Consider the following 14465-nt stretch of genomic DNA (forward strand, 5'->3'; position numbering starts at 1 on the left):
CTTCCAGGTAGACAAGGTGTCTGGGACTCTAATTAGGCAGCACTCACACACCCAATGCACGGACACTGCATGGACATTGCCCAAGGTGGAGTGTTACCAACCAGACGTGGCCAAGTCGCAAGCCATGACACTCTGATTAGGCAGCGATCACACACCCTGTCACGGAGTGTGGGGGGACACAAGGCCCTGCACCCCCGGCTTCCTGCGATTCACCATGACTCTCAGCCAGCCAGTAAAGCAGAAGGTTTATTTAGACGACAGGAAAAACAGTCCAAGACAGGTCTTGCAGGTACAGACAACAGGACACCCCCCCCAGTTAGGTCCATCTTGGGGTCCCAGGGGCACCACAGCCCCATTGGGGGGTCAGAGTCCCATCTGGGCTCCCCTTCATTACTCCAGCCAGCTCCTGAAACTCCAACTCTCTCCAGCGTCTCTCACCCAGCCTCCCCCGGCTCCTCACCCAGCCTTTGTCCAGTTTCCCGGGCAGAGGTGTCACCTGGCTCCAACCCCCCTCCTGGGTTCTCACATTACATGCTCAGGTATCTTCCCTCAAGGCCAGTCTCCCATCCCCCAATGCAGACAGTCCCAGCCAAACTCCCCACTCAGCATTCAAAGACCACATTAAGAACAGTCCCAGGTCGTCACACACCCAATGCATGGACACTGCATGGACACTGTCCGAGGTGGAGTGTGACCAACCAGACATGGCCAAGTCATCCCTAGTCGCAGACCATGAGGAGCAGGTCCTTAAAAGGAGAAGGGACCATGTGCTCAGCAGTGTTTGTGCCTCCCGTAAAGCCCCTTCACCCAGACCGCCTGGCCAGTGGTTTGCTGCGTTGCATTGCATCGTGCCTCGGAAAGACTTACCTTCATCGCACCATCCATCGCTGTGCTGTGGGACACTAACCTTGAAGAATTTTGACATCTCCAGTGCCGTGCCTGTCCTGGGAGCATGAGTATGCGAGTGTGTGTGTGACCCCCCTGCCCTTCTTTTGAGCTTAGCTATCAATATAATAAACGTGCTGCTTTCTGCCAAACTCTGGTGGGTCATTAATCCTCCCTAAGCTTACTAGCTGGCCCAATTTCAGGTAACTTTAACGGTAGAGAATGCAGGTAGCTTAGTGGAGGATTTGACCCAAGAGTAGGGGTCCCCTGGTGCCCCCCGGTGCTCTCTTAATCGGGTCCGGCTGGAGCCTGCATGAAAAAGTGATAGGCTAGCAACCCACTGCAGGGAGAAAAGGACGCCACTCTTGAGTGCCGGTGTAGGGCAAGGGAACGAATTAGGTGTAAACCCCCTGGTGCCCCCTGGTGGTCTCTTGGGTGGGTCCAGATTGCGCCTGCGTGAAAAAGTGATAGGCTAGCAACCCACTGCAGGGAGAAAAGGATGCCACTGCTAAGTATGCCACCGTGGAGTGAGGGGAAGAAAGAGGCGAAGCAGCCCGAGTGAGAATACACCGCCCGGGGTGTTGTTAGAATGGCTCCAAAAGAAAGGGGCAGACCCCTGGATGCCGGGGCGGTTGCACCTGGGAGCACAATTCCTGAACTAGAGCTCATGTTGGATAAATATGTACTTATATACGGTCCCAACAAGGCAGGACTGGATCGTGCAGCCTCCTGGCTGCTGTGGCAAGCAGGCTGGCAATGGCAGGCGGCAAAGAGTCAGCTCACCACTGAAGTAGATTCACTCCAGGACTGATGTAATGAGTTGGAGAAGGAACGGGATATGTGGAAGGTGCAGGCTCTGACTGCTAGCGCCCAGGCGTCTTCCCTCTCTGTAGCTGCAGTACAGGTGGCGGCAGCAGAGGAGGAGCGGGTGGAAGTAGAGAATGCTGCTCTGAGCCAGGCAGTTACCTGCCTGAAGGATCTGGTCCTGGAGGGATCCGCCTGGGAGAACAGGGTCTGGGGGGCTTATTCAGCCTGGGTCGCCGCCGTTGGGGTGAAAGCCCAGGGGGGAGTGACCATATGATGATTGGAACAGGGATATCTGGTGTGATCTGGATCCCCCGGATCCGGACCACGGATGACCAGACCCCAGACACCGTGTTGCAGCGGTCCGGAGGGTGGTCCGAAACTATGGGCCTGTGCCCACAGGGGGAAGAGCAACCCCAAGTACCGGACACACTGTGGCAGAGACCGAGTTCATGCCCGCGCAAGCAATAGAGTTAGGATTAGGGTGAACCACAGGGTCCAATACGAATCCACTCCAGGGGCATCCGAAGTGGCAGCCGCTTTGCTATCATGCACCGGAGCCAGCCATGAATGCCCGATACAATCCCCGGAGCAATTAATCAAACAGGTGGCCTCAGTGGCCGAGGCACAGGGGATCACCCATCCCGAGAACATCTGGTTTACGGATGGCTCTGCGTTGCGAGTAGAAGGACAGCTGCGTATTCAGACCGTGTGTCTGAATCTGCTGGATCGCAGTGTGGTTTGCAGCTGGTCCGCGGGTTCCGCTCAGCTAGCAGAGTTAAAAGCTATAGTTGAGTGCCGGAGCCTGTGGGCAATGGGCTCGAGATCAATGGAAAAGTGCAGATGGGAAGCCATTAGCTCACAAGGAAGATTGGCAGACTGGGCACCAGTGGGTGACTGCCCATCTGGGGCAATTGTATTTAACACATGTGGGGGGTCACCAGAACCCCAACTCTACCCCGGAGGCTCTCTATAACCATCAAGTGGATGTGTTGGCTAAGATCCGAGTAGTAGCCGCTGTTACCACCAGACAAATTACAGGCTGCTGAAGATCCCTCGGAGCTGCCTGACTTGGCACCTGGAAGGTGGGATCGACAGGATATCATCTGTTGGGCCCACGGACTAGGGCATGAAGGGATAGAGACCACCTACCAGCGGATCCGAGAAATAGCCCGCTGGCCGGGACAGTGACAACAGGTAACAGACTGGGTTAAAAACTGCCTGATATGTGCTATGCACAACGCTTGGGCTGGGGGGTGGGGGATTAGAGGAGCAGTTACCCTTAGCCCATTAACGGCTACCTGGTGGCCCATGGGCTTGGGTCCAGTTGGATTTCATTGAGGGACTCCCACCAGGCCTACAGGGACAAACCTGCTGTCTGGTAATAATTGATGCCTTTAGCGGGTGGGTTGAAGCGTTCCCTATGAACAGACACACGGCGGCGGATACAGCCAAGGTGGTATTCAGGGAGCTCATATGTCGGTAGGGATCACCAGAAGTCATCGACTCAGACCGGGGCCCCCAGTTCATGTCGGAGGTGTGGGGAAAGCCTCCTGTCCGCACTGGGTATCCGGCGACAGCTGCATATACCCCGACACCCTCCGGCTCCGGACAAGTGGAACGCATGAACAGGACCATCAAGGAGTCACTAGGTAAGGTTCTGGAACATCAAGGTGGGTCATGAGTGGAGAAATTGCCCCTTGTATTGGCCACAGTCCGCAGCTGAGAACGCCTCAATTCCCACCTTACCCCGTATCAGCTGTTATTCGGAACCCCCATAGTACTCCCTCGATCAGTCCCAGGGGTCGTTCCCCCCCGCACAGGATCAGCCCGAGGATTGGATTCTCTGGCCTAAAACCCGCACTGAAGAAAAGCCAGCTCTACCACAACAATTGCAGGAAGCCACGAGTAAGGCCAGAGTCAAAATGGACCAGGGGCAGTCAGCAGTGGAACCATGGGACATCGGGAATCAGGTAATGTATTGTAAATTCGCCTCTCGTCCTCTGCAGGCGAAGTGAGAGGGACCCTATACCGTGGTGAACAGGGCAGGAGCAACAGTGTATCTGATAGATAAAAACCCGCAGGGAAAATGGGTACACCGCAGACAACTCAAACGAGCAGGGTCCGCCACGGTGGGAGCGCTGTGCAATTTGTTTCTAAGCTTCTATCTTTCAGCCTCTGAACCAGAACATCAGGAGAGCTGGTACCAGCTGAAGAGCTACAGAAATACCAAGGTTATAGTGTCGCGACCAGGTCTGTGTTCAGTGCTCTGTGCTGTATGTTCTGTGTCTGTCTCTGGTGGGTGTCCTGTGCTAGCATTGGGTCCAGAGAGAAACGGGATACTACACTAGACAGGGTAAATGTCTTTTCCTCTCTCTCTACTCACCCTATCTCCAACCAAATTATCAATCACATCCACCTCTGTCCAAAAGACTTTGGTCCCCAGGTTTAATTTTTTGTTAGATTCTCTAATAATCATTTTATTGTTGATTTTTGTTATTGATACATTTGTATTGTTAGTTAGATTTTCTTGTATTGTTAATTCCACACTTTCCTCTATGCACCATGGTTCTACTTCCCCAAGCCCTGAAGGGTAGTTCATGGGCCCCCATAACCTGAACAACTAAATGTTAGTTTAAGTGTCAGCGATTTCACCAAGTTCTCTGTTCCTATGTATCTCCCAAAGCAGTTTAACCTTCCATGACAACTGTGGTACTCCTACAGATCTTATTTGTTGTATGTACTTAAGGGCTAGGGTTGACTTTTTTGTTTGATGGTTATTGCAGCATCAAACTTGGGCCTCATTTTATTTGTCAATGTACCCAATTATTGTAATGGTGATGGTTTTATTGTATTTCTACTTATGATTATGATTGTTTGCATTTATGTTTATGTTATATCTGGAGTTTAGTCAATTGTAATGGTTTTAGTTATATTCACCAAGTTATGATTGTTTGGTTTGTTTGCAACAGATCACCTGTGACCTACAACGATCAAGGGGCAGAGTGTTTTAGGAGCAGCAGTGATCTCTATGCTATGTATACCTGTATGCTCAAAAAGTCTGTTACATTCCCCATCCCCCTTTGTCTCCTCTCCCTCTTTGAATACCTGTGAAGTGGCTTTCCCCCCACCCCTCCCTCCTGGAATGCTTGTGGGATGAATGGGCTGTTTAAAAAGTTGGCAGATCAGAAGAGCTCCAAGGTAGATAAAGTGTCTGGAACTCTAATTAGGCAGCAATCACACACCCAATGCATGGACACTGCATGGACACTGCCTGAGGTGGAGTGTGACCAACCAGATGCGGCCAAGTCATCTCTAGTCACAGCCATGAGGATCAGGTCTTTAAAAGGGGATGGGGACATGTGCTCAGGCTCTCTCACAAGCTTGTATCTCCCATGAAGGCTCCTCACCCGGACCGCCTGGCCAGTGGTTCGCTGCGTTACATTCCATCGTGCCTCAGGAAGACTTACCTTCATCGCACCATCTATCGCTGTGCTGTGGTACACTTACCTTGAAGGATCCTGACATCTCCAGTGCCGTGCCTGTCCTGGAAGCGTGAGTATGCGGATGTGAATGTGACCCGACTACTCCCCCTTTCCCCCCTCTTCTTTGGAACTTAGATTTCAGTGTAATAAACGTGGTGCTTTCTGCCAAAATCTGGATCATTAATCCTCCCTAAACTTACTAGCTGGCCCAATTTTGGGTAACAGGTAGAGTTTCCATATTGCAGAGATGCCGAGGTTGGGCACAGGGAAGAAGGGAGCCGGGGATGTCAACACACCTGGGCAGCCTGGAAGCCAGGCCGACCCCCATCACTGAGGCAGGGGGGAGATGAGGAACCTGACAGCCCAGCAAGTCTCCGCCTGCTCCTCACCGTATATACCCATGTTGGGATGACAGAGACTATCTTTGCCCCACTCACCCCACATTGATCCCTCTTGTGACTAACCCCCTGTGCCCCATGTTCACCACTGGGTATGGTTCTGATATATAGTGTGCAAAGTGTGCCTGGTGAGGGATCATTGGAAAACTCATGATCTGCTCAACATTGTGCCGTTGAAATGAGTGTGACACCAGTGCATGTAGAATGGGGAGATTTTACTGTATGGTTGTTACTAGGGTGACCATATTCCAGGTGCCGAAAAAGAGGACACTGCTGAGGGATGGGAACTGGGGGCGGGGGGAGGAAGCTGTGGGTTAGAGAGGTTGTGGTGGGGGTATTCATAAGGTGAGGGCAGTGTCAGTCGCTGTCACAGTGTCAGGGCACTGCAGGGGCAGCTCCAGGCACCAGCACAGCAAGCGTGTGCCTGGGATGGCAAGCCATGGGGGGCGTGTCGGTCGCCTGACTGCCATGCTTGGGGAGGCAAAAACCATAGAGCCGCCCCTGGGGCGCTGGCACAAGCCCACAATGCAGTGACAGCTGTCAGTCAGTGCCTATCTGCGGGACCCCCTCCTCAGGGCTGGGGCCTGGATTGGCAGGATCCGGCAGCAATCCATCAGCTGCAGGTATGCAGGGGAATGGACCAATCAGCTGTGGGTGCAGGGGAAGAACCCAATTGGGTAGATGACCAATCAGGGCTGTTTCTGAGCTACACTGTGCTCTGCAACCCCCCTCTCCCCCCCTCCCCCCCCCCCCCCCGACAGTTGCTGTCATGGGAAAGTCACTCCTATAGAGACACTAAGCTAAATAAAAAGGCTCTGTCTGATAAGTCCCAGGCATATGTTAACCCTATTTCTTATTGAAATATGGAACACCCACAGACTAGCTCCTCGGAGACGACAAAAGACTGGCCATGGGTGTTAGGAAACTCTTATTTGGCTGTCTACCAATAGGAAGAAAGGGGTAAACAAAGACATTTACAGTTCATCTGTAGGACCCTTTGGAACTTACCTACACCATGGAGTTGCCTGACTCCATGACCCAGCAAAGTATAAAGGGTCAGAGTATAAGAAGGGGGAAAAAAAGGCCTCTGGACATCTCCCCTCCCCCATCTCTACTCAGGGCAGCAAGGTCACTTGAAAGACAATAGGAGTATCATTGAGCTGGGGGAGTGGTCCTGGCTGGAAGGAAGGCTTTCCAGTGAGTACAGACTGATGAATGATTTTGGGTGAGAGAAATCCTTTTGCTTGTAAGGGTACGTCAACACTCCAAACCTAAGTTGACCTGTATTAGGTTGACTTACAGCCACCACAGTAATGACTGTTGTAGCCGATGTTCACCCTATCCTGCTTGGGTGGCTAGGGTGCGTCCTCACCAGGAGCGCTTCCACTGACCTAAGAGGGGTAGTGTGGGGAGTTGAGGGCCCAGTTTCTTCACTCCAGTAGCAGCCCCCTCCGAGAAGCCAGGCTGCCCTGCAAGCTCTGGGTGGGCTGTTCCCCCTAAGAGTGGAGGAAGCCACCCGGGGCTTCTCTCCCCCGCGCCCTCCACCGTTCCCCTCCCAGTTTGACACCAGACCATAGATAACTACTCTGAGTGCATTCTTTAGTGTGCACCCACCTTCTAGTAATTTCATCTAGACCAGGGGTCGGCAACCTTTCAGAACTGCTGTGCCGAGTCTTCATTTATTCACTCTGATTTAAGGTTTCGCATGCCACTAATACATTTTAATGTTTTTAGAAGGTCTCTTTCTATAAGTCTATAATATAGAACTAAACTATTGTTGTATGTAAAGTAAATAAGGTTTTTAAAATGTTTAAGAAGCTTCATTTAAAATTAAATTAAAATGCAGAGCCCCCCAGACCGGTGGCCTGGACCCAGGCAGTGTGAGTGCCACTGAAAATCAACTCGCGTGCCACCTTCGGCATGCGTGCCATAAGTTGCCTACCCCTGATCTAGACCAATGAATTCCTCCCTGCTGGTCAGAACTGAATCTAACCCACCTACCCCCTGGTTACTTCCCCCACCATCAGAAAGCAGAAGTTGTCCCTGATGCATTCTCAGCACTCATTGCACATTGGGTGCTGTTAAGGTGGCCAGGCAAAAAGGGGACCTGACAGTGTCTGGTCAGATCTACTGACTGGACACCCAAAGTCAAGCTACTGCAGGTGGGGAGGCACTGGGTCATCACCTTCACCAGCCCCTACTCAGCCAGGGCTGCCCCCTACCTGCATTGGGTGGCTGCAGCTCCCAGCCCCAGCTCCACAGGCAAATCCCTCCCGACCCAGGGCAGGGAGGGTGGGAAGAGGAGTGGATGTGGGCAGAGCCTTGGGGGAAGAGGCAGGGCCTTGGGGAGACTAGGAGTGGTAGGGGTGGGACCTTGGGGAGAAGAAGCAGGGCAGGAGAGGTCCTGCTGTAGTGTCTGGTTTTAAAATATTACCTGGTTGGCAACCCAAGTCGCTAGTTGAGAGGCTGTGGAAAATATTAACCAACATACAAATATCACTTTTAACAGCAGCAGAGCTACTAGCTAACAATAAATAAATTACAATGATTTTGATGTGTCTATGGGTAAGGGGACTGTTGGCCCCTCACTGAAATTTAATGGGGGTGGGGGCGGCTTTGGGTGACCCTCTCCCAAAAGCCAGGGAAGGGCCAATGAGAAATAAATACCTTGAGACTAGTCCCCAGGGCCAATGGGGAGAGGTTAACACTCTAGAGAAACTCTTCTTTGACTTCAGCCTCTCCTTGCATGGTAACCACACGGTAGCTAAACTACACCGGGCCCTCACTAGAACGCGGGATTTGGGATCCATGCCAAGTCCCGCGTTCTCGCGGGGACCGCATTACAATGAAAATTAATGACCGTTACTAAATTTGGGATCCGCGACCACGTTCTATTGGAATTTGCATTATATAGACGTGTGTTCTAGCAAGGGTCCGGTGTATATCTCTTCCTAACTAGGCACTGCCAGCCAGGGAAATGTAACTCGGACAAACAGCATTGTCTGTTACCCCTGTCATATATGGGGATGGTCATGTCGGTGAGTCTGTGACTGCGATGCTCACAAAGGTGTGAGGGCGCAATCTGGCAGCTGTAACAAAACTATATTAAGCTTAGGGTTAGAGTCAGTGTCACCGTGAAATGTGTCCCCTGCTGTTCTCTCTAGGACCAGGACTCCATGACTGTCGATATTGGGGAGTCTCTGGAAGAACTGGGGGTCTCTATAGAAATGCCCCTTCTCCACCCCTCCCCAGGATCCCGATGTCTCCTTTCTGTCCTTCCATCGACTCGGTGGCTTTTATGGATGATGTCCCTATAGTGCTGTGGCCGGGGGACGTGGAGACTCTGAGGGGCAGGGTCTGGGGCGGGGAGGTTTCAGTACAATGGGTTTTACTGGTCGGGCCCAGTGGGAGCAGTCAATGGAGTTCCTCATTCCCGGCAGCAGGAAGGGAATCGCACTCACTGCAGTCACTGGTCATTGCTGTGCGGAATCCCGGTTCCCTGCAAAATCCCAAAGCCCTGGCTGTAGATAGGAGAGGTGTATAGTGTAAGGCAGTAACATTCCTGCTGTGCCTCAGGGGCCTCTCCCAGGCAGAGCCCCCAGCCTGACCAGGGCCCCCCTCCCGCCCAGCCCCTGCCCATAGAGAGGGCACCGCTTGGAGGGAAGGTAAGAGAGACCTTTGTATTCCTCCCCAGGAGCGATGCCTCCCGTTTACACCTGCAGGGGGAGCTGGCTAAAGAGGTGCAGGGGGATGTGTGGGCAGGCGGGGGGAACAGGGATATGTTAGGTGGCCAGAAACAGGTGATGAGGATGCAGGGGGCAGTGAGGATGAGGGGATGCAGGGGAGTCGGGCGGCAGGAGGAGAATTATGGGGCTGAGGAGAACGAGGCTGGAATCAGGTAAAATGTGAATGGGGGACACTGTGAGGGACAGGGGGAGATGTGGGGAGAGGAGGCTGGAGGAAGAATGTAAGAGCAAGAGGAGACTGGATGGGGAAGGGAGAGCCAGGGAAGCAGGGATAAGGAAGAAGGGTGGGGAGAGATACAAGGGCAGCTCTCTGACTCTGTGGGGTAGGAGAGAGTGAGGAGCTACCCCACCCAGCAGCCAGTGGGAATTTTTCACCCTGGAAGTGGTAAAACGAGCATAGGGGGGTGAGCAGGGGTCTGTCTCTTGAGTGTTCAGAGCTGCCCCAGGTCCTGGTCTGATTTCCCTGCAGCATTTAGATCTCAGCCGCACCTGATGTCAGACCGGAGTCACTGCTGGCTCTGGGAGGGTGTGGGGGGAGGTGCAGATGGGCCAATGACATGAGCTTCTGCCTGCCTGTCCCTGGGGGCTGCTGGCGGTGGGGAGAGTCCAGGACAGCTCATTCTTCAGGTGATGCCACCAGAAGGCTCCGGCTGTTGCTAAGGGGGAGGGGTTTACACTGCAATGGGGGGCAATCCCCAAAAGTGGCCCCTTTGATTCTGCTTTTTTTCTAGTGTTTGGCTCAGAGATGCTGTTACTGGGAGGGACTGAAGAGCCTGGTGGGAATCAGAGTATGACATGGACTGAAGCCCCTTCTGTAACCTCCCCCATTGCCTCTCTCGCCCCGACAGGCTGAGGAATCACGTCCACGTTTTGCTCCAGATCGGCCCGTCTTCCAGGAGACAGGGAAGGGAAATGGCTGTGATGGAGCCAGCTCAGGTAAGGGATTGTCAGGGAGTTGCTGGGCGGGGGGGAGGTAGAGGCAGGGAGGAGATAGGGTCTGATAAACCTGGTGATTTTCTGAGTGGGCCCATTAGCAGCAGGGAAGGAGGTGACATTCCCATATTTGTCAAACAGGACACAACCACCTGGGCAGGGCTGGGAACATTTTCCAGGCTCCCAGTGCTGGAGCCTGAACCCGTTAGCCAGAGGCTGCTGTGAAATACGAAGGGAAGCTGTTGGGATTCCTGTCCCTGTCTCCGGCTCAGAGCTCTGCTTCCCGTATCAGCCTGTGGCTGGCAGGCATGTGGGAAATGAGAGAAGACCCTGCCCTGCTCCGTGTGCTGGGGGGGACAAGGAGCTCTCAGCTTCTCCCACCCCCTGAAGCCTCCTGGCTGCTCTGAGCAGGGTGGGGGTGGGATTCTGCAACTCTGGCTCTCCTAGAGCTTCACTTTTTTCCCCCTCTTTCCCGTGACTAGTGGGATTGTGGCTGGGGCAGCAGGTGCTGAATGGGGGACTCTTGTTGTCGCAGGTGCCAGTGACCTTCGAGGATGTGGCTGTGTATTTCACCCAGGGGCAGGGGGCTCTACTGGACCCCGCTCAGAGAGCCCTCTACAGGGACATCATGCAGGAGAACTACGAGACGGTGACCTCGCTGGGTAAGGAATTCCCATCCCCATGGTTATTAGAAAGTGTAGGGCCTGCATTTCTGATGCTGGTTACGTTCTTCCCTGATCAGTTAGGTTTGAGGAGAATTTGTCTCATAGTCCACAGCTGCAGTATGAGAGAGACGTGCATCTCTGTACCCTCTCCAATGGGACCACAGTGTCAAAACCTAATGGATATGCTAAACCATTCCCACCCACCCCCACCGTTCAGTGGGGCAGAAGTTGTGCATTGTCCTGTCTGTATTATTTCTCATTCACACACAGCATCACTGTTCACCTCCCTCCTTGGGACTAGCTCCAGCCATGGAGAGAGCTCTGGGCTCCCCAGGTTTAGAAATAGGCAGGGGTTTAATTCTAGAGCTGTGTGTTTGTCAGCAAGGCCCCCAGAGTGCACAAATCCCACAAACTCCTAGTGAGGGTGTAACAATTCCCCCCACCTCCCCAGACGTCTGCCTCCCACAAGGGGGCTCAGTGACCCTGTTCCCATCCTCTTGGATTCCGATTCCTCCAGCACAGCACCAGGACATGGAATGTCCTTTCTGACAAATGCTCTCTCAATCTTTCATGCACCCTGATCTGGTCTGATTTCACCCCCTACGCAGGATTTCCCATTCCCAAACCTGAGCTGATCGCCCTGCTGGAACGAGGGGAAAAGCCGTGGGTCCCGGATCTCCAGGTCTGCGAGGAAAGACAGATCCCGAGAGGCACCCGCACAGGTGAGTACTAACACAGAAACCATTTGGTGAATGAAGGACAAAGTTAAGAATCCCCAAAATATGGTGTGAGTAACGCCCTCAGTTCTTCCTCATCTCAGCCAGAGCAGGGCTGCAGTCAGCAGATATCGCTCACGGCTTTCCAACCACCCTGTTAGCTGCAGGAGTTTCCTTCCCAATTTTCCTTCCCTGTGAGTGTTTGTGTGGGATGTGGAGGCAGAATCCAATTGCTCAGTCTTCACAGTGTTAGCGTGTTGGGTTTTCCCTCGGTGCTATTCCTCTTTCTCCCCAGCACAATGACTCCAGTCTGGATTGTCTCTCTCCCAGCAGGTGCTGAGCGAGGGAGTGAGAATGAGGAGGGGAATCATAATGAGGATGTTCCTGGTGAAGTGGATGAATGTATTATGTGTGGGGGAGGACCCAAGGATCCCACAGCCCAGCAGACAAATCCCAATGAAGAGAAACCCTATCAGTGCCTCAAATGTGGGAAAGGATTCATTCTGAGATCACAGCTTGTGACACATCAGACAATCCATACTAGAGAGAAACCCCTTCAATGCTTGGACCATGGCAAAAGCTTCAATAATCGCTCAGACCTGAAAAACCATGGGAGACGCCACACAAGAGAGAAACCCTTTCAATGCCTTGAGTGCAAGAAATCTTTCTACTCTATGTCAGCACTAATAACACATCAGAGAATTCACGCAGAAGAGAGACTCCATAAGTGCTTGGACTGTGGGAAAAGTTTCACACGGAGATCAGTCCTCATTCAACATGGGAGAATCCACACAGGAGAGAGACCCCATACGTGCTTGGACTGTGGGAAAAGTTTCAGATACAGATCAGTCCTTCTTTCACATCTGAGAACCCACACAGGAGAGAAACCCCATAAGTGCTTGGACTGTAGGAAAAGTTTCATATGGAGATCCGCCCTTGTTTTACATCAGAGAATCCACACAGGAGAGAAACCCCATAAGTGCTTGGACTGTAGGAAAAGTTTCATATGGAGATCCGCCCTTGTTTTACATCAGAGAATCCACACAGGAGAGAGACCCCATAAGTGCTTGGACTGTGGGAAAAGTTTCACACGGAGATCTACCCTTGTTTCACATCAGACAATCCACACAGGAGAGAGATCCCATAAGTGCTTGGACTGTGGGAAAAGTTTCATGTGGCGATCCGCCCTTGTTTTACATCAGAGAATCCACACAGGAGAGAGACCCCATAAGTGCTTAGACTGTGGGAAAAGTTTCACACAGAGATCAAACCTCATTAAACATGGGAGAATCCACACAGCATCTAAAATTCTGTGACCCATGGCCAGAAAGGGTGAAGCAACGTGCAGGCTAATTGATCCAGTTTCAACCTTTAGAGACATGCTTCGTAAGTGTGTAAATGGTATTTAGGTCCTTTCCATGTTCTACAGGCTTGAGCTTTGAAATGAAAACTTGTATTCCTAAAGAATTGGAAGAAGATGGTAACTACAGTAGACTTCAGAGTAGCAGGTGCCACAAGTACTCCTGTTCTTCTTTTTACAGTAGACTGTTTACCTGTGTCTTGTTAGAGGTTAACAATGTAACCAAACGGTTTCCTCTCTAGGGCTGTATTCTGTTAATTCAGAGATCAAAAGGAAATATTAACATTTAGATAAAACTTGGGTGTAACACTGTCATTGTCTGCATGTCTCTTTAAAGTTTGTGGTAAACTGTCTATGAACTGCTTAATGGATAATTGCCTTATGTTAATCCATGTAGTTAATTGCCGGCGATGTTTACGAAATACAAAGTTACTTCAAAAGCCTATTGTTCACCATAGGACTTCGTGCTGTTGAGAGGCTGCAAAAATCTGTATAAAAACTTTTGGGACCTGATCCTTTTCTCTCAGATCTTCGTAAGCTTTATTCGGGGGGAGTTTGAGTCGTAAGACTGAGATCTCCAGTCCCCTCTGGACTGCCCTGATATCGAACATTTGGACATTAGACTAGAACCTGATGAAATGATTCGGAAAGGGACTCTTCAATTCTAAAGCACCATCTCTGCAGTGAAACTGACCTAAGGACTCTATTCATGTTTGTCTGTATAATGAGCAATACTCTCTCTTTTCTTCTTTTAATAAATTTTACTTTAGTTAATAAGAATTGGCTGTAAGTGTGTATTTGGGTAAGAACTGAAGCATTCATTAACGACTTGCGTAATGTGTCCGATCCTTTGGGATTGGTAGAACTTTTTAGATGATGAACAAGATTTTCAGTAATTCGCATTGTATTTAACTGGGCTGTCTGGAAGGAAGCCCAAGGCTGGGTTGTTTTAAGGCAGGGGTAGTCAATAAGCAGTCTGTGAGGCAAATGTAGACAGCCAGATGCTTTTGAATGGACCCCTGAAATCTTTTTATCTATTATTATCATTACTGTTGTGTTTTTTTAATTATTATTTTCTCTGGCGTTTGGACCTTGTCTATACCTTGACCAAGAAATTTTGACCTTGACAAAAAAGAATTGACTACCTGTGGCCTCTTACTCCCTGGGTAAGGGATTCCCATTCCCTTAGGTATTAGAAGCCGTGGGGTCTGCGTGTCTTAATCTGGTCAGGTTCTTCCCTGGTCAGTTAGATCAGAGGCGAGTGGGTTCCATAATGCACAGCTGCCGTGTGAGAGACTTGCATCTTTGTACCTCCTTCAGTGGGATGCGGTGTCACAACCTAATGGACATGCTAGCTCATCCCCATCCCTCCAGCTTTCAGGAGGACAAAATTCATTCATTGTCCTGTCTGTTGTTTCTCAGTTGTAAATAGAATCCCTGTTCATCTTCCTTCTGGGCTCTGCAGGTTTAGAA

At 51.3% G+C, this 14465-nt stretch overlaps 2 protein-coding genes across 8 annotated transcripts in view; both read left to right on the forward strand.

Annotated features, from left to right (window-relative positions):
* Positions 1-14465, forward strand: part of LOC103305721 (butyrophilin subfamily 1 member A1-like) — a 281081-nt gene that overhangs the window by 51701 nt on the left and 214915 nt on the right. The gene's annotated exons all lie outside the window — the stretch shown is intronic.
* LOC122172795 (zinc finger protein 664-like) lies at positions 11932-13741 on the forward strand. The gene has a single exon (XM_065563839.1). It carries the CDS (start codon positions 11932-11934, stop codon positions 12946-12948), a length of 1017 nt encoding a protein of 338 aa, XP_065419911.1. The 3' UTR covers positions 12949-13741.

This window comes from Chrysemys picta, chromosome 12 (genome assembly GCF_011386835.1).
Source record: "Chrysemys picta bellii isolate R12L10 chromosome 12, ASM1138683v2, whole genome shotgun sequence".
NCBI classification, from domain to species: domain Eukaryota; kingdom Metazoa; phylum Chordata; order Testudines; family Emydidae; genus Chrysemys; species Chrysemys picta.

What these genes read in the sequence shown, in the direction of transcription:
- LOC122172795 (XM_065563839.1), top strand. Translation starts at nt 11,932, where the DNA reads ATGACTCCAGTCTGGATTGTCTCTCTCCCAGCAGGTGCTGAGCGAGGG.